Source organism: Seriola aureovittata, chromosome 18 (assembly GCF_021018895.1).
Source record: "Seriola aureovittata isolate HTS-2021-v1 ecotype China chromosome 18, ASM2101889v1, whole genome shotgun sequence".
Classification (NCBI taxonomy): Eukaryota; Metazoa; Chordata; class Actinopteri; order Carangiformes; family Carangidae; genus Seriola; species Seriola aureovittata.
In genome coordinates this window covers 9,520,787-9,547,500 of record NC_079381.1, presented here as the reverse complement: position 1 = coordinate 9,547,500, position 26,714 = coordinate 9,520,787, and the positions used below count along the sequence as shown (strand labels likewise).

At 40.2% G+C, this 26,714-nt stretch overlaps 1 protein-coding gene across 2 annotated transcripts in view; it reads left to right on the top strand.

Annotated features, from left to right (window-relative positions):
* Nucleotides 1-26,714, top strand: part of tnksa (tankyrase, TRF1-interacting ankyrin-related ADP-ribose polymerase a) — an 82,469-nt gene that overhangs the window by 26,446 nt on the left and 29,309 nt on the right. For both annotated transcript variants that reach the window (XR_008830262.1, XM_056403004.1), the window contains exons 5-10: nt 3,984-4,020; nt 7,308-7,383; nt 22,185-22,279; nt 22,703-22,769; nt 23,080-23,266; nt 26,524-26,645. Coding sequence is in view for 1 of the 2 variants with exons in the window: in XM_056403004.1 (XP_056258979.1) it covers nt 3,984-4,020; nt 7,308-7,383; nt 22,185-22,279; nt 22,703-22,769; nt 23,080-23,266; nt 26,524-26,645 (584 nt within the window). In the remaining variant the exon portion in view is untranslated. The remainder of the gene's footprint in view (nt 1-3,983; nt 4,021-7,307; nt 7,384-22,184; nt 22,280-22,702; nt 22,770-23,079; nt 23,267-26,523; nt 26,646-26,714) is intronic.

Sequence of the window (26,714 nt, the reverse complement as noted above, 5' to 3'; positions counted from 1 at the left end):
AGCAGATTCACACCTGCATCACGCTGTGACTGGCCCCACTGTAGGGATGTGAGAAAGTAGTTTAGGAAAAATTATAAGGCAACCTCTCGAACCTCTCTTTCTAGCTCTCTTTTTTTAATTTGTTACACAACTATTTGTGGTGCTTTATTTGCCTAAACATCTGGCAGGGCATAGCTTAGATGCTAGGTTGTTCTGCTTGGTTCCTAGGGTCTTTCCAAGTAGTGGAGAGTTTTGTAAAAGTCTCTTCATGTTTGTCAAAAAGTAGAAAGTGTGGTGACTCCTGAATGAAGCTTCCAGCTTAAAGTATGAAAGGATGTATGACTTCTAAGAGCGGGTGTGAGCTTTCCTCACCACCCTTTACTTTAATTCTCTAAAATTCTTTAAAAGTGGAATATCATCATCAATTGTATGAAAGTTGATCACTACCAGAAGGAATAGGTGTTGTCAATTTTACTTTGGTGAGTTGCCTGTAGTGTGGTGTAGTGGTGCAAAGTGGCAGCAGATTTACAGCTAACCTGTCCTTGTCCTTGCTTGATGTACGTTTGTGTGTATGTGTGTATGTGTATACGTGTATATGTAGATGTGTACGTGTATATGTGGGAGACTAATTAAAACCACTGAGCCACAGTTGGTTTTAATCACTTTAGCTCTCAAAGCATGAATAATATTGGAAGCAAACTGTGGCCGAGCAAAAAGTACATCTCGCCTCGACTGTGCGTCATTTTGTACACCTTCATTTATACACTATGTATGACAGCATGCTCAGCTAAACATAATGATGCAGAATATGTGTTCATTCAGTTGTCAGTATATCTCAGATTTAATTAGGGGACTGAGTCATTAGTCATAACTCAAAACATAAATCTTATTTTGAGACTTCAAGTGGAGGGAGGCATAGGTGAGCATTGTGATGTTAAATGCATGTCAGGGGGATGAAAATGATGTTTAGAAAAGCACTGCTGCACAGAGAGGCTAATATCGCTGATGACTTCACCCACTCTAGCTATAACAGATATCAAAAGACTTTGTGCAAAAAGCTTAAAAGCTTGATTTTAAACCAATAAAGTTGAAAGTGTGACAGATTTGTAAGACTTCAAGTAGGAGTGGGCTTGAGCTTTCCTCACAACTTTTTTTCCCATTTTCTAAAAACAATCTCACATTTGTATGAATTTTGTCAAAAAAATAGACAGTGAATGTCAATTGGGTGTATTTTATGTGTATTGTGCGAGATGTGTTCCCATAGAAAGTGGTGTGTGTGTGTGATGCCCAGCAAGCATTTAAATGGTGATGATAATAATGGTTGTGATAATAATAATAATAAAATACAGCCAGCTGTAAGGACTGTGACTGTCAGGTGTGTAATGGAAAAATGATTCTGTCTCAGCACATAAATTGGTTCAAAACTACAGCATCTAATTTAGTTTCTTGATCTCTCTCAGTGCGATCCTCTCTTTTCCCTTTGTATTCATATTTTTCCATCTCTCTGCCTCACTCCGCCCCTCTCCGTCTCCCCCTTTCTTCTTCCTCTGACTGTTCCGCCTTAGCCTCCCTAACACCAATTATACTGTGTCAAATCCATGCATGTCAGTTTCCAGATCCCTAATCATCCCTTCTCTCTTTCATCTACAAATCCTTTGTTCCTCCCTCCTCCCCCTTTTCCCTTCTCTGTAACCTTTCTTCTTCGTTCCTCACCCTACCCCACCCCTCCGTCTGCTCCGTGTACACACAGCTCATCCTCCTCACCCTCTTTCCATTTATGTATCACATTTACCTCTCCATCTTCCTTTGATTTTTTTTATCTTTTATTTCCTATTTCAATTTTATACGTCTGTATCTCTCTCCAGCCACTTTCAGAGATGAACTTTGTTGCGTATGTGCTGGCACTTTTCCATATTGGTTTTCATTTCTGAATACGCCTTCAAGTCACTTTTCGTTAGACGTCACAAAGGCAGTCTTCCTAGGTCGGACCTTGTCATGCCGTTTTCTGTAAAAGGTATTGTTTACCTTGATGACATGTTGGAGGTGCGTTGGGTTGCACAAACCGCAGTAAGTGTTGCCTGCAGTTCAATGTCTAACGTCTCGCTGTGGCTATTTTCTATTCTTTTCTAATGTATTTCTTACCTTGCAGATCTACTAAATGTCACAGAATGTGTCCATATTATGTTTCCACCTTTTACTCACAAATAGCACTGCTTTCACTAACTCTACATAGCAACTATAGCTGCTTCAGAATAAAAGTCTTCCTGTGGTTTGCCAGTGAAAATTTTAATGTGAAGCAGCAGCTAAACAGGGTTTATTATACAGTAGATGTTTTATATCAATGTAAGTATTGTTTATTTATATCAGACATTATTATAATTATCAATATAAAATGTTAACAATAGTTTTAAACCAGATTTTGAGCATTTGAAAACATTTCTGTTTGTGAATGGATTAAACAAAAGGCTGCCAATCACATCGCAGGAATAGAGGTATGCATTGTGCAAGTTAGGTTTTAAATTGGTGAGGTTAGATTTTATCATTATAATTCTTTTGAATGTTCTACTTTAAGATTTGAGAAGTGCTTTGCTGTTCAACAAGTTTGTTTTAAATCACAATTAACCATCTGATTTCTCAACTTTCACTCAGGCGAAAAAAGCAGCCTTTAAACCTGAAAGAAATAACAATTTGACATTCCACCTGATATAATATTAATATCGACTGACGAAAATTTAATTGTGATACCATTTTTTGGCCATATCACACAGCCCTAATATAATGTGTTAATTAGGAATGTTTCGAAGCAAAGCTAAGCAAACCTAATAATATTTAAAAAGAAACTCACAAATATTACTTTACGTGACTTGGCTATATGTGTTTCAAACTCGAGATGTGGAGTTTGAACTCAGTGGGCATTTAAGAGGCATTTTGACTATTGATTTAAAAACCTGGGTCCCACAACTTCATGAGAGTATATAAAGCAGAGAAAGTCTAAATGTTGAACTCTTCCTATAATGTACTGACACAAAAAATACAGTAGAGAGAGTGAAGCTTAGGTTGTTTTTAGTTATATTTCAGTTCTAAATATGAAAACATTTATTAAAAATGACTTGTGTTTTACCACAACAGACTGATCAGGATTTTGATATGGCTCATAACACATTTTATTTTGAAATTGCCAACTGGCCATTCTCTTATCAGTCATAGATAGTCCATGTGATTAAAGCTAAAGGAAGACCTATGTTTGAATGGCAAACAGCCATCGCTTAAACAGACAGATAAATCCGGCAATATCACAGATTCCATGTATGAAAAGGTCTTGTGTCTCCCCCAACCCTGTCTTTTTCTCAGGCAGAGAAGACATATGGAAAGGTGTGTGTTGTGACTGTACTAGCAGGGGGGCAGGGCTAATAGAGGGAGAGAGCGCTGGAGAGATGGTGAGGGGAGGTAGGGGGAGGGGTTTGTTTATTTCTGTTGTGTTTCTTTTTTTCTTTTTTTTTTCTTATGGTAACTGCGCCCACAGGGGAAAAAGAAGCAGGGAGAGAGAGAGAGAGACAGAGAGACGGGGACAGAGATGATGGAGAATGAGGGGAGATGGTTAGCAATATGAGCGACCACCAAGAGACAGGAGACAAACGCGGCAAAGGAGAGAGGGATGCACAGACACACGGACGGATAGATGCAGAGCGCGTGTCAGTCCGCCGCTCGTAGCCCAAACAATGAACGTGCTGTGGTCGCTGCCGGCAACACATCGTCACGGCAACCGGAGCCAGAGGGGTGCGCACTGAGCAAGAATGGCAGAGAGGGGGAGGACTGATAGAAAGAGAGATGGTGTCTTCCCCCAATAGATAGATCCGTCCTCTCTTCTGTGTGTGTGTGTGTGTATGTGTGTGTATGTGTGTGTGTGTGGGGTTCTCCTCTCTGCTTGATCATGTGTGTTTGTGTGTGGTCGGTGTGTGTTAGCGGCCAGTTGTCTGACACTATGATCTTCTGTAACCATCTAGGTGAATACAAGAAGGATGAGCTGCTGGAGGCGGCGAGGTGAGTACCAGACTCTCCGTGCTCTTTGTTTTCATTTCCTTTTTTGCCTTATGCTTTTTCTGACTTTGTGACATCCTTTCATGTTTTTTCCTCCTCCATGTTCACCTGTTCAGTTCTTGGTATCCCTCTCGTCTCTTGTTTCCTTGCTTACTTTCTTCTCTTCTTTCTCTCCTGTTTCAGTTTCCTCACCCTCCACCCCCACCCCCCTCTTCTTGTTTCCTCTTTTCCCTTATCCCCTTGTCTCTTGTTTAATTTCGTTTTCTTTTATTTTCATATTGCCTCCCTTTCTTCTTTCCTCCCCTTGTTTCATCGTATATTCCCTGTTTCCCCGTTCCTCATTCTTCCCTCTTCGCACTTGTTTCCTACCTCCCCCTTCCTCTCTTCTCTGATCCATTTATGTTTTCTGTTTCCGGTCCTTGTTTCCTATCCTCTTCGCTCCTTTCTTGTTTTCTTGGTTCCTCTCTTCCCTCTCATCTCTTCTGGTGTTTTTCATTTCCTGTCTATTCCTCACACATATTTTCCCTTTGCTTCTTCTTCTTGGTTCTGCTTTTCTCTTGTTTCCTGTCTTTTTTCTTCATTTCTTGTTTCTGTTGTCATTTCCTCTCATATCTCCTCTCCTGCTTCCTTCTTTCCCTTACTTTCCTTTTCTTGTATCCCCCCCTTCTTTCATTTTCTTTCCTTTCGTTTCTCTCTCTTTGTTCCTCTCTTTATCTCTCTCTTTTGTTAATTTTCTCTCTACTTTTGTTTGAATTCCATCATTTGCTGGCGCCTTCAATTTTCCTCCCAACTCCCTCCCTGTGGGTTTATCATTTGTTCTTTCTTTCCCTCCATCACACCCACCACACACACACGTACACACACATGTACACACACACACACACACACACACACACACACACACACACACACACACACACACACGCTCTCAGCTCCTACACTAGACAGGTGTTTCACATCCAGAGAGCTCATTGCATGTGGGCCAGGGACACTTGTGCATTTTGGAGGTATTTTATGGTTGCAGGCAGTGCATGTGGGCATGTGTGTGTGTGTGTGTGTGTGTGTGTGTGTGTGTGTGTGTGTGTGTGTGTGTGTGTGTGTTTCCGTCTCTTGAATGTGGAAACGGCATAGCTTTCGTTTGGGATTGTGTGTGGGTGGCTGAGCGCTCACTGCCTCAACAGCCTCCCTCCCTTCCACCGCAGCCCCCTTGCTCTTCCAAGCACACGCACACGCATACACACACACGCACACGCACACACACGCACTCACATGCAAGGAAGCAGCTGGCCTAGCATCGCAGTACCCCAGTGTATTATGGGGTCAGCAGGCTGTTTAAGTGTGAGCTGTGAACCCAGTGTGCCTCTCTCACAGCTGAGCCACTGACTGGCTCATCACCAATGTCATTTTTCAGAAGCAAATCTTTTTTACTCTTTTAGTGTCGTATTTGGTCAAATAACACCCACACATGGCTTATGGGATATTGTTGTCTCTCTGCTTGTGGCCCAGATCACATCCTTAAACATAGGTATAGAATTAAAGTAAGGAGAGCTGTTAAAGTGCTTCTAAATACTTTGAGAGTACTGCAGTGACTTTTAAATGTACGGCCTCTCCTTAACTAGAGTTCCTACAGGTAAACGCAGACGTGAGGTTACATCTTTCCCCACAACCTATTTATTTAATGTTTTAACAGAGCGATGAGACACTGATGAGAGCAGTGAGATAAACCAAAATGGTAATGTAGTGGGCTATAAAACCAAAACATTGGGCTGAAAGATGCTGAAATGCTTTGTAGAGCTGAGAGGAGCTGAGGAGTGATAATTCACTGTGGGTTCTTCAGTATGAGTGGCCTCTTTCATATTACAGCAAGCAATTTATCCAATCCAGAAGTAAATGTTAAGTACTCAAAATACAGGTTGTGTATATCTTTGCTAACTTGACACCATTAATACGCAGCTGAAGTGAATTTGAAAAGCTTTGAGATAAGATGAAAGTCTGGATGTAAGAGGCAGCCGCACAGAAATGAAAATTTCATTTTCTGTTCACATATTTAAATACATAAATATTCAGACATGGTTGTGAGTACTGTCCTCTCTGGGCCACTGTAGATCATTTGTGTGAGATCAGACCTGTCTTGAGCATTCACAACAAAATGATGGGAAACTTAGTGATTGAACCATGCTAGCTGTTTCCCCCTGTTTCAAGTCATTACGCTACACTAAGCTAAGCTAAGTCTCTCTAATGTTGTGATTCTGTCTGTTGACCCGATTCATGTCGTCAGTTGATTAGATGTCCATTTATCTGTTAAACAGACACTTAGGCGGACCTTTAAACACACATACAATACCATGTCCCTGTTTAATCCTCAAGATGTCGTTTGCATCAAAATGCAGCGCTGGGACGTGACCAGTTGAGCAAAAGAGAGGGAGAAAACTTAAAGGAAGATGGAGAGCAGGGGATGTAAAGGTGGAGAGGGTGAAGCTGTGGCTGGACAGGGTGGTAGAGGTGGACAGCTTGGACGAGAAGTGGAGTGAGGAAGGGGGGGTGGGGGTGGGGGGCAAAGACAGCAGATAATGGTGGCCGGAGAGTTGGGAGAAAAACCCGGAAGCACGAGAAGAGAGACGGAGAGTTCAAATCGGGGGAGAAGGAGAGGATGTGAACATCCTTTTTGGACAGAGGGTGAAAGATATAGTGACAAAGAGAAGGAAGGAGAGGCCCAACACAGAAAAACAAAAGTAAAAAGGGAGAGGGAGAGGAGGGGAACATAGAAGAATAGAAGAATAATCCTTTTCTTTCCATCTGACAGCTTCTTCCTTTACGGCTGTCAGGGGGATGATGGTTGGATTGGCCGCTGCCTTGGCGACACTTGTGGTCATCCAGTGCCAGGGCAGCGTGCCTAAGAACCAGGAAACGCACATCAACAACATAAACAAAATCTTAACTCCTCTGTAGCGAGGCCACACGGTTGCTCCATCAGATTCTTTTTAGATTGTTGCATTCAAGTTTAAAAGAAAACACACACACACACACACACACAGAAATGCACGCACACACAAACACACACACCCACACACACATGCACACACATCCTTCGATCCATCCCCCAAACATTTCTTTATGTCAGTCTGTTACTGCAGATGAAATTTCTCAGTCTTTTCCCTTCAGTCTCAAGCTTCTTATCTCATTCTCCCTCATTTTCTCCCCCACACTCTCCTGCTGAGGAACAGCTCTAATCCTCTGTGGTGGTGGATGTTTTCTGTTTAATGTGTGTGTTTGTGTGTGTACATTTACAGGAGTGGGAACGAGGAGAAGCTAATGGCTTTGCTCACTCCGCTCAACGTCAACTGCCACGCAAGCGACGGCCGCAAGGTAAGCGCTAGGGCACACAGGCACACACACACACACACACACACACACACACACACACACAAAGAGTAATGCAGTAACAAGCTCATCACCGGCATTTTCTCTACGACTGCACCTCAGGAACGACATTAGGGTTACAAAACCGCTCGATTGGTGCTTTAAGGTTTTTTTTTTTTTTAATTCTGACCAGGAAAGTGAAATAAATGCTGTTATTGGCAGCTGTGGTCCACGGTTGTATCAAATAATCTGAGCACTTCTCCAGCAGGCATTAGCTGCCTTTCTTGGCTGTCAGTCATTAAAATGAGAAGATGGAGACACAAACCCTTCGGTGAATAAATAAGCCCTCATGCAGAACAATAACAGTGCATAGCAACACGCAAAACAATGTGAGATTCACGGACAGCTTTTTTGTTGTCCTTGAGACAAGAAAATAATAATAATAATGTGACAGCAAATAATGATTTTTAAGTGTTGGTTTTCTGTGTTTTCATCTGGTTATGGAATATACAAAACGTGCAGATGCTCTTACTGAGTAGACTTGTTGGCACATAATAATTTCTTCAGATGAATCCGTTTTGAATTGTGAGAAGAGCAGTTGTCAGAAAACATAATGTAACATAATGCTCATGATGTAAACGACACAATTCTTGCAGCTGTTTCATAAACAGTTGACAATACAGAGAATTGAGGAAGGCTTTTACTTTGAAAGTACAGCATAGCGCTATCCTCCTCTTTGGCTAGCCCCTGAAAGCTTGGTTGCATATTTTAAGAATTTTTGTACAACCTTAAATATTCTTGACTAAATGACTGTTAATGAAAGTACTCGAAAACAAAACAAAAACAAATTTGGTTATTTTTTTTATTTAAGCGTTTAACAGTCCAAAACTCTTCATGAGGAGTGTGTAGGTGTGGTGCTAGGTAGCATAATGTAACATCATCTTTTTCCAGTGAAGTGATGCCCAAAGAGCACAGATGTAAACACAAACACAGAAAAATCTTTCATGTGAAATAACCAAAACTGTGGGTAGCAATGTTCATGTGGGAACCCATCACTCAGAATAGCTGCTGTTATTAGGGCCTGTAACTGAGATTTGAAATTGATTAAATCTACACAGAGAAATTAGATTTTTCTTTTTGTGTTTTTTTTTTGTTTCGTTTTGCTTGTTTGTTTTTTGTCAGTGGATTGGTTTCACACAAGTGGAACTCATTGAAGTGATAACCTTAAAGTTCCAGGACACATAATGAAGATAAGCTACAACCTGCATAGTGTCATGTGGAGTCCACACCCTCCAGGAGCAGCACAGGGCATGTGAGGCATCATAAGTGTAGTGGCTGCAGTCTGAATTGCAGGTCATGTCATGCACATAAAGACTTTTTCATGACAAAGCCGTCTTTAAAGTGATGAATACACATCTCTGAGCTTTATTACTCACTATCACAGTTTGAGGCATTAGGTCAAACAGAAATTGAATTAACTTTGATTAGAATAAATGACCTTCTTGCAACAGTTCTCCTAATATGATCTGTGGGTGAGCCAGGAAAAGCCTGGTTGATTAAGAGCCACTCAAGTGTGGGTTCATTTCCGGTGGTGTGATGCGGTTTAGTGAACTAGAATGAGCACAATTCACAGCTTCTCTGAGTTTCTTGTGCTGATCACGTCTATATTATATGGAGCGTGTAACCTAATTGTAATTACCTATATGCCGTATACCAACGTTGCTTGAATAATAGCAAAGGTAGAGTTTAAAAGTCAGCTAATGTTGCAGTTGCAAGTTAATTCTGGTCTCATTGGATTGCAGAGTGTAGTGTGAGACTTAACGGCTTCAGAAAAATGCTGGGCATGCTAAATGAAATGCCAGGTAATGCCAAAAGAGCCAACAGAGAAACATGCTGTATTACATCCTGTTCACTTAATAGAAATGATTTTGTGACCACAGCGTCCCATCGTGCTGTGTTGCAACAGCACATTTGGCTTGTGACTGATTGGTCCTTCGAATGAATGACTGGAAGGAACAACAGACCACTTTCTAGATTTGTATTTTCTATGTTTAGGCAAAGTAGTCCCCAAAGTCCTCTATACTGTTTTCCAACCTGACGGAAATAAAGATTTCCGCTGACCCTGTTTTTCTTTGAGAGCCAAGTGAAAGTGAAGCTCCACTCTGCAGTGGCAATTTTCCAAACAGGTTTGAGGTGCCTCTTGAGTTCATGTGGGAGTATGTAGGTGCTTTACTCTAAACTGTTATTCTTGTCAGAGTAGAAAATGCTTCTGAAGCATCATTTGAGATTATCACGTGAAACTAAAACTTGTCATTAAAAACCCAAACTTGTCACATTCTTGCAGGGTGACTTGCCCTTCCTCTTGAATGGCGGAGGGCACTTGTAGAAGCAAGCAATCATAAACAGGTAGTTTAAGATGATGTGATTGGTCATAGACGTTGTTTTAGAAAACACTGATTGGTATAATGTGATGGTCACTAAAGCAGAATCCGCTGTATTTTATTAGCTGCTATGACAACTGCTGGGACAACCAGGGCGCCTTTTACTCTGTACTCTTGGTAACCGTCATATAAATGCTGTAACAGCCTTGAGGAGGCTCTTTGCTATAATTACGGGCACTTCACTGTTGTTGATGATGCTCAGCTGCAGCTTGTATCCATCATATCACCGTCATACCCATAATTGTGAAGGAACATCCTCTGGCTATTATCTGTGCAGGTGGCCTGCCGGGGATGTGATACCCCGAGGGAAAACCGTGTAATTTGAAGTTCTTTGGAGATGCAGGGCACAAACAAAAGAGATCAATGAGAAGTGCTGACATATATTGGTTCATAATTAGATGAATACAATGGTGTCCAGTATATAAGAATTGTGCTCAGACATTTTCTGAAACGACCTCTCCTGCACACATCTGTATTTGTAATGCTCTTTAATTGCTCAGACTGAAAGCAGTCATGCACAGTAGATGGAATATATTTTCACGCCAGTGCAGTTTTATCCTCATTATGGTCTGAGAGTAATTTAATGGGGTGATGGGGATTTACTTTCCCATTGCTAACAGAAATTATTGAGTGACTTCTGCTTAATAACTGTAGATACTGGGTAAAATTGAGGGACAACAAAAACTTTCCCACTTATCATCATTGTTATTTCTCTAAAGCAACTAAAGCAAATCAGTCGAGTGGAAAGTGTGAGATCACGAATAACAAGTCCCCAGTGCAAAAAATTGATAAATGTCAGTGCTTATTACACACACACACACATACAAAGACAGACACTAACATGCAGATCTATAAAATGCTAACAATAAGAGATGTGTTCATAATAAAAGCTTCAAATAAATGAGTGTAGACCAATTAAAGCCAGATACAGACCCACAAAGGGATTGGTCTATATTAATGGTCATTATACTAGAGACAATATTAATACTAATATTAATAGTAATAGATAAATTGCATTAAAAGAGATTACAGTAACAGTTACAATATTAAAAATTTCAGATTGCAACAAACTGAGCCTCACCCCTCCCTTTCCAAGCGTGTAAGAGAACCTACGGTGGCCTTCAGGTAACGTAAAGAACGGAAAAAGGCCCTCTCTTGAGCTGGTGTTTTGTTTGTCCATTCTTGGCTATTGTAGAAACATGGCGGTGCAACATGGTGGGCTCCATGGAAGAGAACCCACTCCCTGTGTAGATATGAATGGCTCATTCTAAGCTAAGGAAAAGATGACGATTGTGAGTCTCAGGTGATTATACTTTAATGAAAACATAAGTATGAATATTAGATTCCAATTTCGGCCAATAGATCCCTTCAAATCAGACACACTGCTCCTTTAAATTCATTCAAAAGTGCAGGTAATCAAATTTAGACACACACCCACATAAATGATTAGTTGACTGTTGGCCGGCACACTGAGCGTCTATGAGACAACGCGCAGACAAATCATTACGAGGACACTAATAATCATCACGCACAAAACAAGAGTGTGGTAGAATCCTAATGATTAATAATAATGATGCTTCCCTTACAATGACACAAGAGTCGCTTTCTTCTCATGAAGTATCTCCTCCTTTTTCTTCTCTATTTCATTTTAATTAGAAGTGGCACACACACACACAAATACAAACAGACACAGATCCGGAGCATAAATGTTATTTGCAGCCAATCAACATTTAGGAATTAAAACTGTCTGCTTGTACACAGGTCACACAGAACAAGAGCCGATATCCTGTGGTCAGATTCCTTCTTTAAGTTATTTTTTTGGGCTTTTCTGTGCCTTTATTAGAGTAGCAGTGAGAGAGAGACAGGAAAGTTTGGGGTGAGAGAGAGAGGGGATGACATGAAGCAAAGGGCCGTGGGTCAGATTCGAACCCAGGCACCGAGGCCCCCCTGTGCTCCGATTCCTAAATCTGGAGGAAAGCCTTTCCAGAAGAGGAGGCTGTTTTAAAGCAGCATATTAATGTCATTTCATACAAGTGTAATGTTCAAGTGTTCACATACATTTGGCAATGTAGTGTATCTAGACTTTTCCTACTCTGCTAGTCGTTCTAATATGAGCTTCTTGTTCTAATAATACTTCTCTATAGTACAGGCACCAGCAGTATAACAGCATCCTGTGTGTGTGTGTGTGTGTGTGTGTGTGTGTGTGTGTGTGTGTGTGTGTGTGTGTGTGTGTGTGTGTGTGTGTGTGTGTGTGTGTGTGTGTGTGTGTGTGTGTGTGTGTGTGTGTGTGTGTGTGTGTGTGTGTGTGTGTGTGTGTGTGTGGTGTGTGTGTGTGTGTGTTGTGTGTGTGTGTGAGTGTGCGTGCGTGTTTGTGTGTGTACGTACTCAAATGATTGAGGGCCCGTCAGAGTGGGATATTATTAACACAGCTGAGTGGAGAGCATTATCAAGCTGCCTCTGTTGAAACCTACCGCTTACTCCTACACACACACACACACGCACACACACACACACACACACACTCACACACACACACACACACACACACACACACACACACACACACTGCATGTGGACCGACATGCACATACACGCTTACAATTGCAGACATTTCTTCCTCAGGAAAATGGCCTGTGCTTTACTACTACCCACTGCACACACACATACATTCACCACACACATTCATTTTCCCCCTTCTTTTTTCATTTTTCATTTTTCCCTTGCCATGTGCCTCAGCTCGACTAACTGCCAGTAGTTGTGCTGGAATTCAGTTTTCTGTTCGTTTTTCACAGAGTACATTTCATGTTTTTGACTCTGTTGAGCTCCGTCTGTTGTGAATGTGTGTTTGCATTGGTTTGTGTGTCTGTGTGTTTCTGAATATTCTGAATTTTGGATCTATATCTTACCAGTGAGAATTATCGCACCCACTCACGTCCTAGCTGGCACAAACATCAAAGAAACAGACAACTGGAGAGCAAGACCATGATTCAGATTCACAGGGAGAGAGGAAAGGAAAAGACTTTTCATTGAAGCCTTGTTTAAATGTTGATTATGGGGTTGTATCCTGCTGAGAGATTCAACCCTGACTGACAGCGTTCATCATTTCTCTCTGCTGAAAAATATGCATTTCCAAAAGTGAACTTCTCAGGAGTATGATTTGGTGGATATTTGACATTAACAAAACTGGTTTTGAAACGCTTCTTTTCCTACAATATTTTCTGCCATTTGAGGACTGTGTTATTTTTCACCTTAACATGTCAATTGCTAAAATAAGACGCAGTTTTTACTCTGGAACCCTGAAACTGAGAAACATAGTAAAACTTTATGATACAAGTCAAAAATATAAGTATATACTTCAAATGATAATTTTGCTTGTTAAATAATTTATGTGAATAAATGAAATATAAAGAAATAAAGAAGAAAGAGATATAAACGTCTCATCTCACTGCGCTGCAGAACAGAGAGGTTCAGGAGATCCTTTGTTCCCACTGCCATCAGGCTATACAACAACTCAGCCAAAGGAAGTGGACTAATTTAATTATTATTGTTTATTTATTATTAACTGTAATTATTATCATTATCAACAATGAGCTAATGGACACATGAATTTCCCTTAGGGGATAAATTAAGTATCTATCTATCTATCTATCTATCTATCTATCTATCTATCTATCTATCTATCTATCTATCTATCTATCTATCTATCTATCTATCTATCTATCTATCCATCTATCTATCTAAAACGTTTTATTTAACCTCCAACCAGTTGATTAAAAACATTTTATTTTCTCTTTGCTACCATTCAGCTAATGAAATTAAGTAAAACTTTACTTTACTATTTTTTTAGGTTTTCAAATAATGTTAAACCAAATAAACCAAAGGCTTCTTATTAACATTTGCGAGCTTCCTTTCTTAGTGTTTGCTTGCCAGCTAAAATGCTTTAGCTACAGTTACAGCAGTTTATACAGGCTAATGTAGCTGTTGCTAACATTATCTGAAGAGGCGCTCTGTGTGTTTATTTAGCTACCTTCTACACAGTGCTCTGAATTGCTCCACTGATGTCACAAGGTGCGTTTCCAGCCACCTGTTCTTACATGTATTCAATTTGTGCATAAATACAGAAACACATAAAAAAAAAAAAAATCTTGAAATATCCCAAATGTTTTTACACTTGGCTGAGGTGTATTGAGAAAAGCAAAATGTGACAAAATGCAATGGTCACAGACTAAGAGAAGTAGTTATGAGACACATTAAGTGTGTGACCAGGAGATGAAAACAGATCTGTATGTGCAATGAGGAGACTAATGTTCCTCAAATTAATGAATGAAACAAACAGAATTGCCATATTTCTATCATCTTTTCTACCTTTTCGTTGGCAACATATTGAAACATAAAAAGTGGAGAATCAGCACCACCAGCGGTTCATCTGGATGAACCAACTCCTCCTACAACAGCATTTGCATTTTCTTTTGCCAATTTTCTTAAAATTTGTTTGAAATTTGCTCTACATTCAGATGGAAGCCCACCTACACAGACACAAACCTGGACCAATCACTTCTCTGGTCATGCTCATCAAATAGATTAATAAGAAAATGCTTTTTAAATAAATATTAAGATTTGCTAGGGATAGATAATGGAGAAACATAAAACTTCATATTTCTTTTTACAATCCATAGTATTTATTTAACTAATAGAATTATGTAGTCATGTATACAGCCATATTTCTGACTTGTGTTATTACATTTTGTCAGTTTCAGGGCTCCGTAATAAAATTACAGCATTATTATATGGGACAGTTGCAAGCACTCGGTGCTGGAATGTAAGGTCGGCTATTTCCTGAGCTTTTACTGTACAATCAAATGAGGTTCTTTTCATTCCAGTGCTGTCGTCTCTGTATTGAAAAATGTCCAGCTTGCCTGGAAACTCTCCACCGATATTAAGCTCTCATTTGTACGTCTCCTCTGGGATCCTGATGAGTCTGCAGATCAGAATTGAGGCCATCGTGGCTCTTGTCTTGGCAGAAGTTTGCTCGTTTACAAATCCAGGCGAACGTGAACAAGGTCGTAAGACTGACTGAATGCTGCTTGACAGGAGATTATTCACAGCCCAGTCGGTGTATTTGTAAACGTAACCTGATGCCCTGTCTGAGAGAGATTACACTTCTGCTCCTTTGAAACACACAGTGAAACTGTCCAGAGGTGTTTGCTAAATGTTCAGATGGCAGATGACAAATAGGGTATGGTAAAAGTTTCAATAAACTTATATCAGTGACAAATTTAACCTCTTGCTTCCAAGTAAACCTGTGGCATTTTGTTGAGGAAAATGTGTGTAGTTGCAGCTTGCTGGTCCACTGGTAGTTTATCATGAAGGATCAGATGCCTTTGGTTCCCAAAAGAAAAAACATTGATTTAAGTGCTGAAATTGCAATTAATTAAAAGTCTTCTGCCTTAAAAGAAATAATGTAGTTTGGTTGTGATTAATAATTGTGATTTATTAAATCAATCTAGGCAGTTTGTACACCACATAGAAGCATGTACAGTATATATCATAAAGGTGTAGCTTCTTGTATTGGCTGATTCACATCAGCTGATTCCTGTACGCCTTACAATCACTGGCTCAGTCATATTCATGCAGGTGCATAGGACATATAGACACTCCTCAGTATCACTCTGCTGCTGTAGCTCTCTCCACCACCCCATCCTCCCTTCGTGATATTTCTGTTATTGTTGATTTAATGTTTACATATGCGTTTGTGAGGTTATTAGTAATAAGGTTGAACATTTAGGTTTTTAGGATATCAGTGACTGATATGACTGAGCAGCAGCTGACAGTGGATACCTAGAAATGATTATAAAACTGACATGCTCGCCTTCCTGTTGTGGAAGGAGTGTTTTCCTGAAGTTCTACTTTTTGAGCCGCTGGGCTTTAAACTGTCCATGTACCTCTCAGCTCCTTGGAAAAGTCAGTGTTTATAGTTGGGAGGCAGAACAGATAGACAGTTGATGGCTGAGATATCTGTGTGTGTGTGTGTGTGTGATTGTGTGTGTGTGTGTGTGTGTGTGTGCGTGTGCGTGTGCGTCTGACTGAGTGTGTATGGAGAGCATAAGATGAGAAGACTAGCTGTAGGTTATTTATCTTCCACGCTGTTGGCTCGGCTGAGCTGTCAGCAGCTTATACCGTGTGTGTGTGTGTGTGTGTGTGTGTGTGTGTGTGTGTGTGTCTCTCTCTCTGTGTGTCTGCATGTGTCAGTCAGGGCAGTAGCACATAGATTTGCTGATATGTTTATTGATCCAGCCATTTGACACTGCTCATCTTGTTAGTGCGTGCCCCTTCTAATGTGAAGCCCTGACTCGAGTACTAGCTAAAAGACTTGATATTACACTATTAATGTCGACATAAAAGATGTAATTTTCTCTACTTTAATTAATTGATTAATTAATTAATCACTAGGACCACACGGAGTGATGGTGTACAGGTGTACAGAGTCCTTCATGACCCAAATGAAACTGGACTTATCATTATTACTTATTGGACTGATTTAAGTTAAATTATATATTGACCTTTTGTTTGTTTGTTTCAAGACAGTCTGAGGTTAAATGATTTGGTATGGCTGTCTGTTTTATTTGCAGTGGCATTTTGTATTGCTGCTGGTGAATTCACTGATTTATGTGGATTAGTGGGAGTATGGTCTGGACCCTGCTGGGCAAAGTCAAAGAATAACATCAGAGTTTCATGTACACACACATACACACACACACACACACACACACACACAAACACAAACACACACACACATTCATGCAAATGACACCAAACAAAATGGTCCAAATGTTGCCGTTCACCCTCCCAAATAGATCATGTCTCATTGCTATGGCAACTGCTGACAGCTAGCAGTCACCGTTGTCATGGGAACAACTTGACAGGCTCGTAAAAAGAAGAGGAAGTCTGAGAGAGAGAGAGAGAGAGAGAGTTAGAGAGAGAGAGAGAGAGAGAGAGAGAGAGAGAGGTTAAAGAAAAATGGAAACAAAGAAGGGACTAACACAGCAGCAGATAACACCCCCCATTTGTCTTTAAATGGTGTGTGATTTATATTTTTGATAGTACAACTTGTGATGATTATCTGTGCTGTTAGATGACCAAATAAGCGAAATAAGCACAATTTAGTACATTTTGAATTTGCAGCTACCATTCAGATGCATACTGTTTCTATTGAGGGAGAAGGGATAAATAAAAAAAAGATAAATGCTACCAAGGGAGGAAAGATAAGTATTTTCCATAGAAGCTTGAACATGTCCTCTGCATCTCTCCTCGCTTCCTGCTTCATTCATTTTCCTCCCATATTTCCCTCTTTCATCTTCTGCCCATCCTCCACTCCCAACTCCCCTCCATCTCACAAAAAGGCTTTTAGATGATTAAAACACAACAGAATTTTTTTTTTATTGCTATTGTTCACTTTCAGTCTGCTTCTGTAAGTGCCAATTGCATCTGTTTGAAATGCAGTCTACTAGGTTTCAATTTAAGGTGGCATTTCATCAAGTCTGAGCAGACTTTATGAAGAGAAAAACAAGAAGACAGTTGAAGGACACAGACACTACATCTAGCTAATGATTTGGTTTAACTAATCAACATTCACTCATAAAAAAAAAAAACAAACAACAAAAAAACATTAAAAGGCATTACAAAACCTTACAAGCAGGAAAACCAAACCAGAGAAACAAAAACCTTGGACAGATGTTAGAAATAGAAAACCCAGTAATATAATTATGACAGGGGCTTTAAAAACGCACACACACAATCCTACACTCAAAGGAAGTAATTCATGATTTTGTGAAATACTCTCATTTGGTTTCTTGCCAAGAGTTAGATGAGAAGATCTATACCACATATTAAGTTTGTGCACTTAATATAAAGCTATAGCCTGGAGACGGTTAGCTTATCTTAGCATAAAGACTTGAAGCTGTTAGCGAAAACTCTGTCCAAAGAAAACTGTTTAACTCATTATTTGTACGGATTAAAGATGTAAAGTGTTAATTATAACCTTTGAAAAGAGACAGGCTAGGTGTTTCCCTCTGTTTCTAGTCTTTATGCTAAGCTAACCAACTCTTGACTCCAGCTTCATATTTAATGCACAGAAATGAAAGTGGTACCAATCTTCTCCTGTAACTCTTGGCATAAAGTGAATAAACGTATTTTCCAACGCTCACAATGAATATGCTAACATGATGATGGTATAATGTTTACCATGTTTGCCATTTTAGCTTAGTGTATTTGCATGCTAACATTTGCTAATTAGTAGTAAACACAAATTACAGCAGTGGCTGATGGGAAGGTCATTACTTTTGACAGACGACAGAAAAACGTGGTCATCCGCACACTCATGCCGCTAGCTTGGCACACACACAAACTGTTTGAATATATGTAGTTTGACAAAAGTCCTTATAGGACTGTGAGTCCTGCCTTATGACGTCTCTGGTATGACTCACATGCAACATGATGTTAGGCTATTTCTAAGTAGCTGAACTTATCCTGAGAATAACAATATATGGGATGCATAGCTAAAACATGTACTGACAGTGCCATAAGCAAGTAAATAGACAGTGAAACTCAGCCCAAGATTTAAAGTGTTGTAGAGTGTTTTACACTAAATACTCTCATCCCCACATCTCTCTGTATCTTAAGTACACACTTCACTTGAATACACTGGGGAATTGTCATTTCAGGCAATTGTGTAAACAACCTAATGTGACCTTCACTTCACTCACAGTTTTGGAACTGGCAGAAATATTGTGCTTGTATAAAGACAGGGTCAAAACATTTTAGTTCACTGCACTGTTGTCTTTATTTAAAGACCATTCATTAAAAAAACGTATTATAAGGCCTGTAGCATGTAGTAAAACCTTTGCTTCATAGAATGGCAGTTCAGAGCACTAGAAAAAGAACAGGCTGCAGTGGAAAATAGTTGATGTTGACAGAGGATGTAGGATGGGTCAGATAGATGATAAATGGTTGATGCTTTTGATACTTAGCACTACTGGCTTGTGGCTACAGAGGTCAGCGGATCATCATAAAAAGTTTCAGCTGGAGCTGCTTTTTTATAACTTGACTCTAAATAAGCTTCTGAGTGGAGAATCCAATACAAGACCTTCTGAGGCAGTGATGATGTTTATGTGGGACAGTGGTGGTTCTTTCTCTCTCACACCCTCTATCTCACACACACACACACACACACACACACATATCACAATTATGCATATACCCGTTCCTCACACAGTGTTGACAGATTGAGGGGGTGGAGCTTAAACTACCCAGTCTGACCCTGGCAACAACATCTTGATGATGCAACAGCACATGCGTGTGTGTGTGTGTGTGTGTGTGTGTGTGTGTGTGTGTGTGTGTGTGTGTGTGTGTGTGTGTGTGTGTGTGTGTGTGTGTGTGTGTGTGTGTGTGTGTGTGTGTGTGTGTGTGTGTGTGTGTGTGTGTGCGCGTGAGTGTGTGAGAGAGTGAGTGAGTGAGGCATAAGTGATGACTCAGTGGTAGCTAGGGGGTTTAAGATGTACTGATTAATGCTTTACACATTTGTGTCTTTTTGTTTGTTTATATTTGCAACAATTTGCAATAACAAGTACACAGACAGACACACACACACACACACACACACACAGAACAACACTGCATAATATAAAATGAGGATGATGACTAATAACCATGTACTGCTACTTGCAAATGCTGCTGTCACATCCTGTAAATACGAGTGAACCATCTGTCCACCCAGCTCTGCCTCTCTGTCTCGCCGCTGCCTCTCAGCTGAGCTTCTGAGTGAGCAGCAGAGATCACCAAAGATGATTTGTGTTTCAAGTTCTCCTCTGAAGTCTGAGTGAAGTAATGCTGTAGTCTGACTTTTTAAAGTGAAAATTTCCCCCTGTAAGTGACCTGTGAATGACCTCATTACTGGCTTTATAACAGAGGAACATCAATAACACCAGTACCAGTGTTCCCTAAACTGCAGCCAGTGGCTGTGGTTGAACCGCAGGTTGTAGTCTGTTATCTGTATTATAGAGTTTCTGAATGCTGAAACCATTGTAGCACCACCACTGATTTCTGTTTTTTGTAGTTGTCACTATTTCAGTTTATACTTATGGCAACATTGTTAGTGGTTGACATCCCAAAAATGCTGGTAAATTGTTTGTTGGCAGTTTTGCTTGCCCAGCTCAGATTGAATCAGTGTTTTAGGGTTTGACTTGGTTTGATGGATCATGCTGATGTAAAAACTGTGCTACTCTGCACCACTTAAACATCTGAATCCTGCTGACAGGAGTCAGAACACCTTCCCTTCACTGTCCCATCAACATTATCACCCCACTGCTGTCCCACGGTCAATATTTGCCATTCTTCTTTCAGTGCATAATGTGGCTGTCAGCAGAATCACCTGCGTTACTACAAAGCCATATGGCCATATGCTCAATGGGGAGGAATCTTTGCACTTTGTGACAACACCAGATCACCAGGGTGTGATGGCCCTGAAGAACAAGTTGTACTGAAGCACCTTCTTCAGAAAAAAGCTGATCAATCAGGCTCCACCATGCCATCACCTAATGGGACCTTGTGGCTCGGAAATCAGGTGTTATCTGCAGTAAATAGATTTGGAACTTGCTTAAGTTATCAATCCATTAGTGAGACATCAAAGGTAGCTGGTTTGCCAAAGTCAACAGCTGTATCATCTAAAAAGCGGGTGCTCAAAGGAAAACTAGAAAATGGCAAATGAGCCCGTAGACTGGAGAACAAGCCTTACGGAGGACTGAAAAATCATTTGCATGGTGAGGGAAACATCCTTTATGCACGGCAAGTCGAGAATGCTCTCCAGGAGGTAGGTGTAGATGTTTCCTTCATGACCGTAACTTCAGTGTATTCAACACAAAACGCAAACCACTGATAAGTCTCAAAAACAGAAAGGCTAGGTGTCAGTTTGCAAAAACCTACGAGAAGAAAGCGGTTGAGTTCTGGAACAAAGTTACATCGTCTGATGAAACAAAAAACGACCTCTGTGAAAATAACGGAAAGAGGAACATGTGGAGGAAAATAAGGAACATCTCTGTACGGGTGGCAATGGAACTGGCAAACTGGCATTTATTGATGATTTTACTGTTGATGGAAGGAACAGGATGAATGCAGATTAATACAGGAGCATTCATTCATTCATTCATTCAGCCAAATGCATCAAAACTCATTGGACATTACTTACATAACATTTCATCATTCAGCAGATCAGTGACCCTAAACATACGACCACAGCGACCAATGAACTCTTCAGGATAAATCACTAGTCCGATTGACTTGCATTCCACTTTCTGAAGACCAGACTTACAGCAGAGAGACCCCACTACGAGCAAGAGCTGAAAGTAGCTGCTGTGATGGTCGCCAGGAAAAATACAAAGCATCTGCTGATGTCATTGATCGAAGACGTCTGGCAGTCATTGATCAATATGATGATTTCTTTTTTTTTTGGCTTGCTGTGTATCTGTCCATTTACTTTTGAACCCCCTAAGCTTTGGGCGTCATGTGTTAAAAGGGCTGTATCTCTCTCACAGTTCTTTCTATATTGAAGTAAACCACTCAAATCAAAGCTGAGACTTGGGACTTTAATGTTGTATCCATTATTGTGTTTCAAACAGAATGTGTCCAAATATTTATGGTCTGCACTGTACATGACCCTAATGGAATCTGTGAAAGGGACTCATATATTTCAGGCATTTAATTAATGCAACTCCCCAGAATGAGTTTCTCGGTAGCTCAGTCACATTCTTTCAAATCTACCTGCTGTATGTAGCAGCTTTAATCCCGGTCCTTTTCTCTATTTGATCTCTCTCTATTGATCAAGCTCAATATGACTGAACAATGGGAACATTCTCGCCGCCATAACACTTCTGCCCCGGTCGGGGTGTGACTCCAGCTTGGAGGAAGAATGGCCTTTGCTGAGAGCATATAGAGGCAACACTGCATGGAGAGCTGAAGCTATCTCATCTCAGTCACATCTTACAGCATTCAGAGCTGCAGCTATTCATCAGTTTTATGGAGGAAATATAGTCAGGCTGTGTCAACGGAGACTGATTCAGGAGTGGAAAAGCTCATTTCTCCCTGGAAATTCTTACCTTTAGAAATGTTCGTATAGCTGTTGCTCGGCGAAAACCCGAAGTTGTATTCCTTCAACACACTCTTTGTATACAGGGCAGATGATAATGAAATCATGATGACGGGTTGTCATACTGTAGAAGGAACACGTGGGCTAACATTTACTTTATTTTTGTCTTTCGTTCCCACTCTGAGCCTAATTTTTCTTGCTCTTATTATGTGTCTGTGTCTCTTCTGCAGTCCACCCCACTCCACCTGGCAGCAGGATACAACAGGGTGAGGATAGTTCAGCTGTTACTACAGCACGGAGCAGATGTCCACGCCAAGGACAAAGGGTACGTACAAGTTAATAAAAGTAAAATAAAAAGGAGATTTTAAATGAAGAATGGGGAAAAAAGAGAGAACAGATTTTTGAATTTTGATCTCGGAAAAATTATAATATGTAACATTTCAGTGCAGTTGGTCCGTTACCACCACTTTGTTCCAGACAAGATAGATCGCCATGAGATTTTGTACATACACTCATGGACATTTCATCTAGTGTCACCATGTGATTGACATTTGTGGGTGAAATGTTTTAACAATCATTGGATGGTTTGCTATGAAATTTGATAAACACAATCTGGTAGCATTGTACAGCCATGCTGCTTTTTAGTCTTGTTCCAAAACTCAGATATAGTGGAGAGGTAAAGAACTTCAGTGGTTAAAATTGATATTTATTTTTAATTGAAAATGTCTTTTGTGTTTGGTCCTTCCAGTGGTCTGGTGCCTCTACATAATGCCTGCTCCTATGGACACTATGAAGTTACTGAGCTTCTGCTAAAGGTACACAAACACACACACACACACACACACACACATGTTAGCTCAGTATTTACTTAAGCAATGGAACTAATCCTTAATTAGTATGATTATATATTTTCCTAATAACAAAAATGGAAATCCCAAGAGAAACAAGTTCCACTGTTTTGTTGTTTTTGTTATTTCATTAAAAACAAGGCAGATATATATCAAACAGTCTTGAACAGTGTTTTTTAGTGTGCGGCTTTCTAATTCCCCTCACAGTTATCCAAAATAGGTTTAAGAGAAATTGCTTTGTTTCCTCCCTGTTACTTTCTATCCTTTTGTCTTTCAGCACGGAGCGTGTGTTAATGCCATGGATCTGTGGCAGTTCACCCCGCTCCACGAAGCGGCGTCTAAAAACCGAGTGGAGGTCTGCTCTCTGCTGCTGAGCCACGGGGCCGACCCGACCCTGCTCAACTGCCACAGCAAGAGCTCCGTGGACATGGCGCCCACTCCTGAGCTGAAGGAGAGACTTACATGTGAGTGAGGCACATATATAAACTGCAGCTGCAGTGTACGCCGCTTCTGAATGTGTCATGGCGCTGAATTCCTGAATAGGTTGTTTTAAGAGGGGTGTGTTTACACCAGTCATGTTTGGAGCAGTTGATCTGTATTCATTGAGCATCGAAACAGTTTAAAAAAAAACCAAAAAAAAAAACGAATATTTCATTCTGAAAAGACTGAAAAGAGAGCAGTTGTTTTCTGGAGCAGAAAACAGGGAATTATCGGTGTGAAGCGAGACAGATACCAGCGTCTGATAACCAGCAGATCTATATGCTTGAATAGCTGAGCAGAACAAAATGAAGTCTTGACTGATGCTCACATTTATATTCATTTAGCTCTAAAAGACACTCCACAAACAAACTCTCTAGCCTAGCAACATTAAAGGAGTCCTACCGCATATGTGAAAATAAGTAGTATGAAGCCTTTCGTGCCTGCGTGAAGTCTAATGAACTGTTGAAGTGATCGATTTTAATCTTTTTTTTTTTTCTTTTCTTTTTTTAAACTGTCTATCATGAGTGTGATTGTGTTATATTATCTGATGTTGAGAATACATAAATGCCTAGTCGTCAGATACAACCTGTACTTCTTCAAACGTCATTTTCAGAACCAAATATAGTCTTATAATCTGACCAGTATGGTGCAACAGTCATTATCTAGAGTTACTGGTAAAAGAAAACCAGCCGGTACACTTAAACGATGTGAGAAGTTCATTCACATGTTGGAAGATGAGCTGTATATACACACTTGAAACTGCTTAAGGGACAGGGGAGTAGAACACAATTGACTGCAAAGAATACTAAGAAATTATCAACCGTTTATGTATAAATACGCACCTACATGTATATATTTTGTGGTGTATTTTTTAAGGGGGTCTGGATTCAGTCAATCAGGAATCCCAAATCCATTATTTTCACTCCCAACTACGTGTTAGTCACATTGATAGCTTCTGCCTTCGGGTTCCATTCCTACAGTAGCTCATTCATAGAGGCACTGCACCTTCACTTCAGGAAGCGAGGATCAAGCTGTTTTTCAGAGCTTTTAACCTTAAATATTTTTGAGCGACTGCGCTCCCTCCTCTGTCTGATTTCAAGTTGATTCCGAGTTGCACAAGATGGATTTTCTTCTCACAATGTGTCTGCAGTATTGATATGCTCTTCTCCACTGTTGCTTTTTATTAAGATTGGTCACACATACACAAAAGCATACACACATACATACTTACATCCACATGCATGTATTATTTGAATTGCGCATTTGGGGATGTATGATATGTTAATTAAAGAGAATAAATGTTCATTAGCCAGTATAATTAAATTCACTTTCTCAGAACAGCAGCATTTTCTTTATGTGTGCAGCCACCACAGTGTCAAAGCAGACAAGTTAAGTCTTTGTCTCAGCCAGGAAGCTCTCTGCAACTCTTTGGAAGTTAATTAGTGAGTCAGCTCTCTCTCCACTGCACTTTATCTTTTCCTGGAAGAAACTGTTAATCGACTATAACAGACTGAAAAATACTTACCTTACATCAAGCCTCCTATTGGCTTGAATACAGGGGTGGACAACAAGATTTTTTTTTTTTGTTGACACTAGAAAATGGATTCACAAAATCATCAGTCTTGTCTAGTTTGCCCAGAAGACTAAGACAAAGGTGAAAGAAGGTTAAGGTAACCGGCTTGAAATTAGAGTGAACCAAATATAGTGACTTTTTAAAGCGATCGTGTGACATTTTAGAAAATATAATTATTTGCTTTCCTGCTGTGAGGTTGCCAGGCAACCAGCTCCAAGGCCAGGAAGTGCTTGCTTAGAAATATCCCAGCATATAATTCTCTGTAAAACCACAAGTCTTTGTTCTTACACTTGGGTTTTTGTAAGGATTAAACAAACGAGCTTCAGAGGTGCTGGTAGGCTTTTACCTCTGGACACAGCCAAGCTAGCTGTCTCCAGTCTTTATGCAAAGCTAAGCTAAGCTAACTGTGTGTGGCTCTAGCTGACAGATATGAGAGTGGTATCAATCTCCAGTTCTCCACAAGAAAGTAAATAAGTGTGTTTCCCAAATATTCCTTTAAAAGGTCCATTTTGTTTGTGTATGTTTTTACTCGCAACAAAGAAACACTTCAAAACGACTGAATTAACAGTCGTAAAATAAAAGCACGGGCATCTTGATATATATTAAACAGGTAGTTTTTCAGACGTCATTTGATGCAAAGACAAGGAGACTTTTCAGAGAAGTCCTATTGGACAGCGAATTGTGAGGATGATCCTTGTTCACTGAACATCAAGCATTTTTTAAGTTGCTGAAATTCAGCTCTTATGTTATTTTTCCATTTCTTCTCACATTTTCCTTGAATTGTTTTTTTTTTTTTTTTTAATGAAAAATTCATTACTCACTTCTACTGGCCTCTGAAAGTCCTTCAAATGAAACGAACCTTGGAAGGAAAAATAACTCTTAGGTTGAACAGCAAATGTGTCTATACTAAGGCTTGAACCTCAAATAAGAGATCACAAACGCAAACATTTTTTAACCACTGTGGTGTATTAACAAAGATGAAAAATGACTTCAACTTTCTTATATAGGACAAACTGCAGAGGCTGCTTCTGTTTCTCATTTATCAGCTTTTTTTTTATGTCATCGATTTTGACTCTTCTCTCTCTCTTGACCACGTTTTCCCAGACGATATGACATCTGTGGTGCTCTTACCATTTGTCTAAATGTCTGATTATAAATGCATGAATGCTGTTGCTCTGTCAGTAGATAGACTTGAGCAGGCTCCTTTTATGTTGCTGAAAATGCCTCTGAAGCAAAATAGTTTGTTGTTTGTAATTTTCAGCCCTTGGAGGATAATCACTTGTTTCCGCTCCAACTCCAGCACACAGACTGTTGCATCATGTGTTATTAGCTCGCTGGTAAAAACTTTGAAGTAATCTCGATGAAGCGCTGGTTTGCCGCAGGGTCATTGCAAGTGAAAGAGTACATTGTTTTAGTAGAGTGAGAACCTTGTAACTCCAGTTTTGGTCCAGTTTTTCATTCATTTGAAGAACCAGATGCTCCGCTGTGGGTTTAAATGTTTTTGCAGCTTTTGGGTTTGTAGGATTTGTCAAGAAAAACCCAAAGAGTTTATATGTTTGTTTGTGTGTGTGTGTGTGTGTGTGTGTGTGTGTGTGTGTGTGCGTGTGTGTGTGTGCGTGTGCGTGTGCGTGTGCGTGCGTGTGTGCGTGTGTGCGTGCGTGTGCTCAGATGAGTTTAAGGGACACTCGCTGCTTCAAGCTGCTCGAGAAGCTGACATGGCCAAGGCTAAGAAGACCCTGGCACTGGAGATCATCAACTTCAAACACCCTCATACACATGAGACCGCACTGGTAAGATAAACATACAAACATTGTACTACACACACACACACACACACACACAGATGTCGACACTTGTGC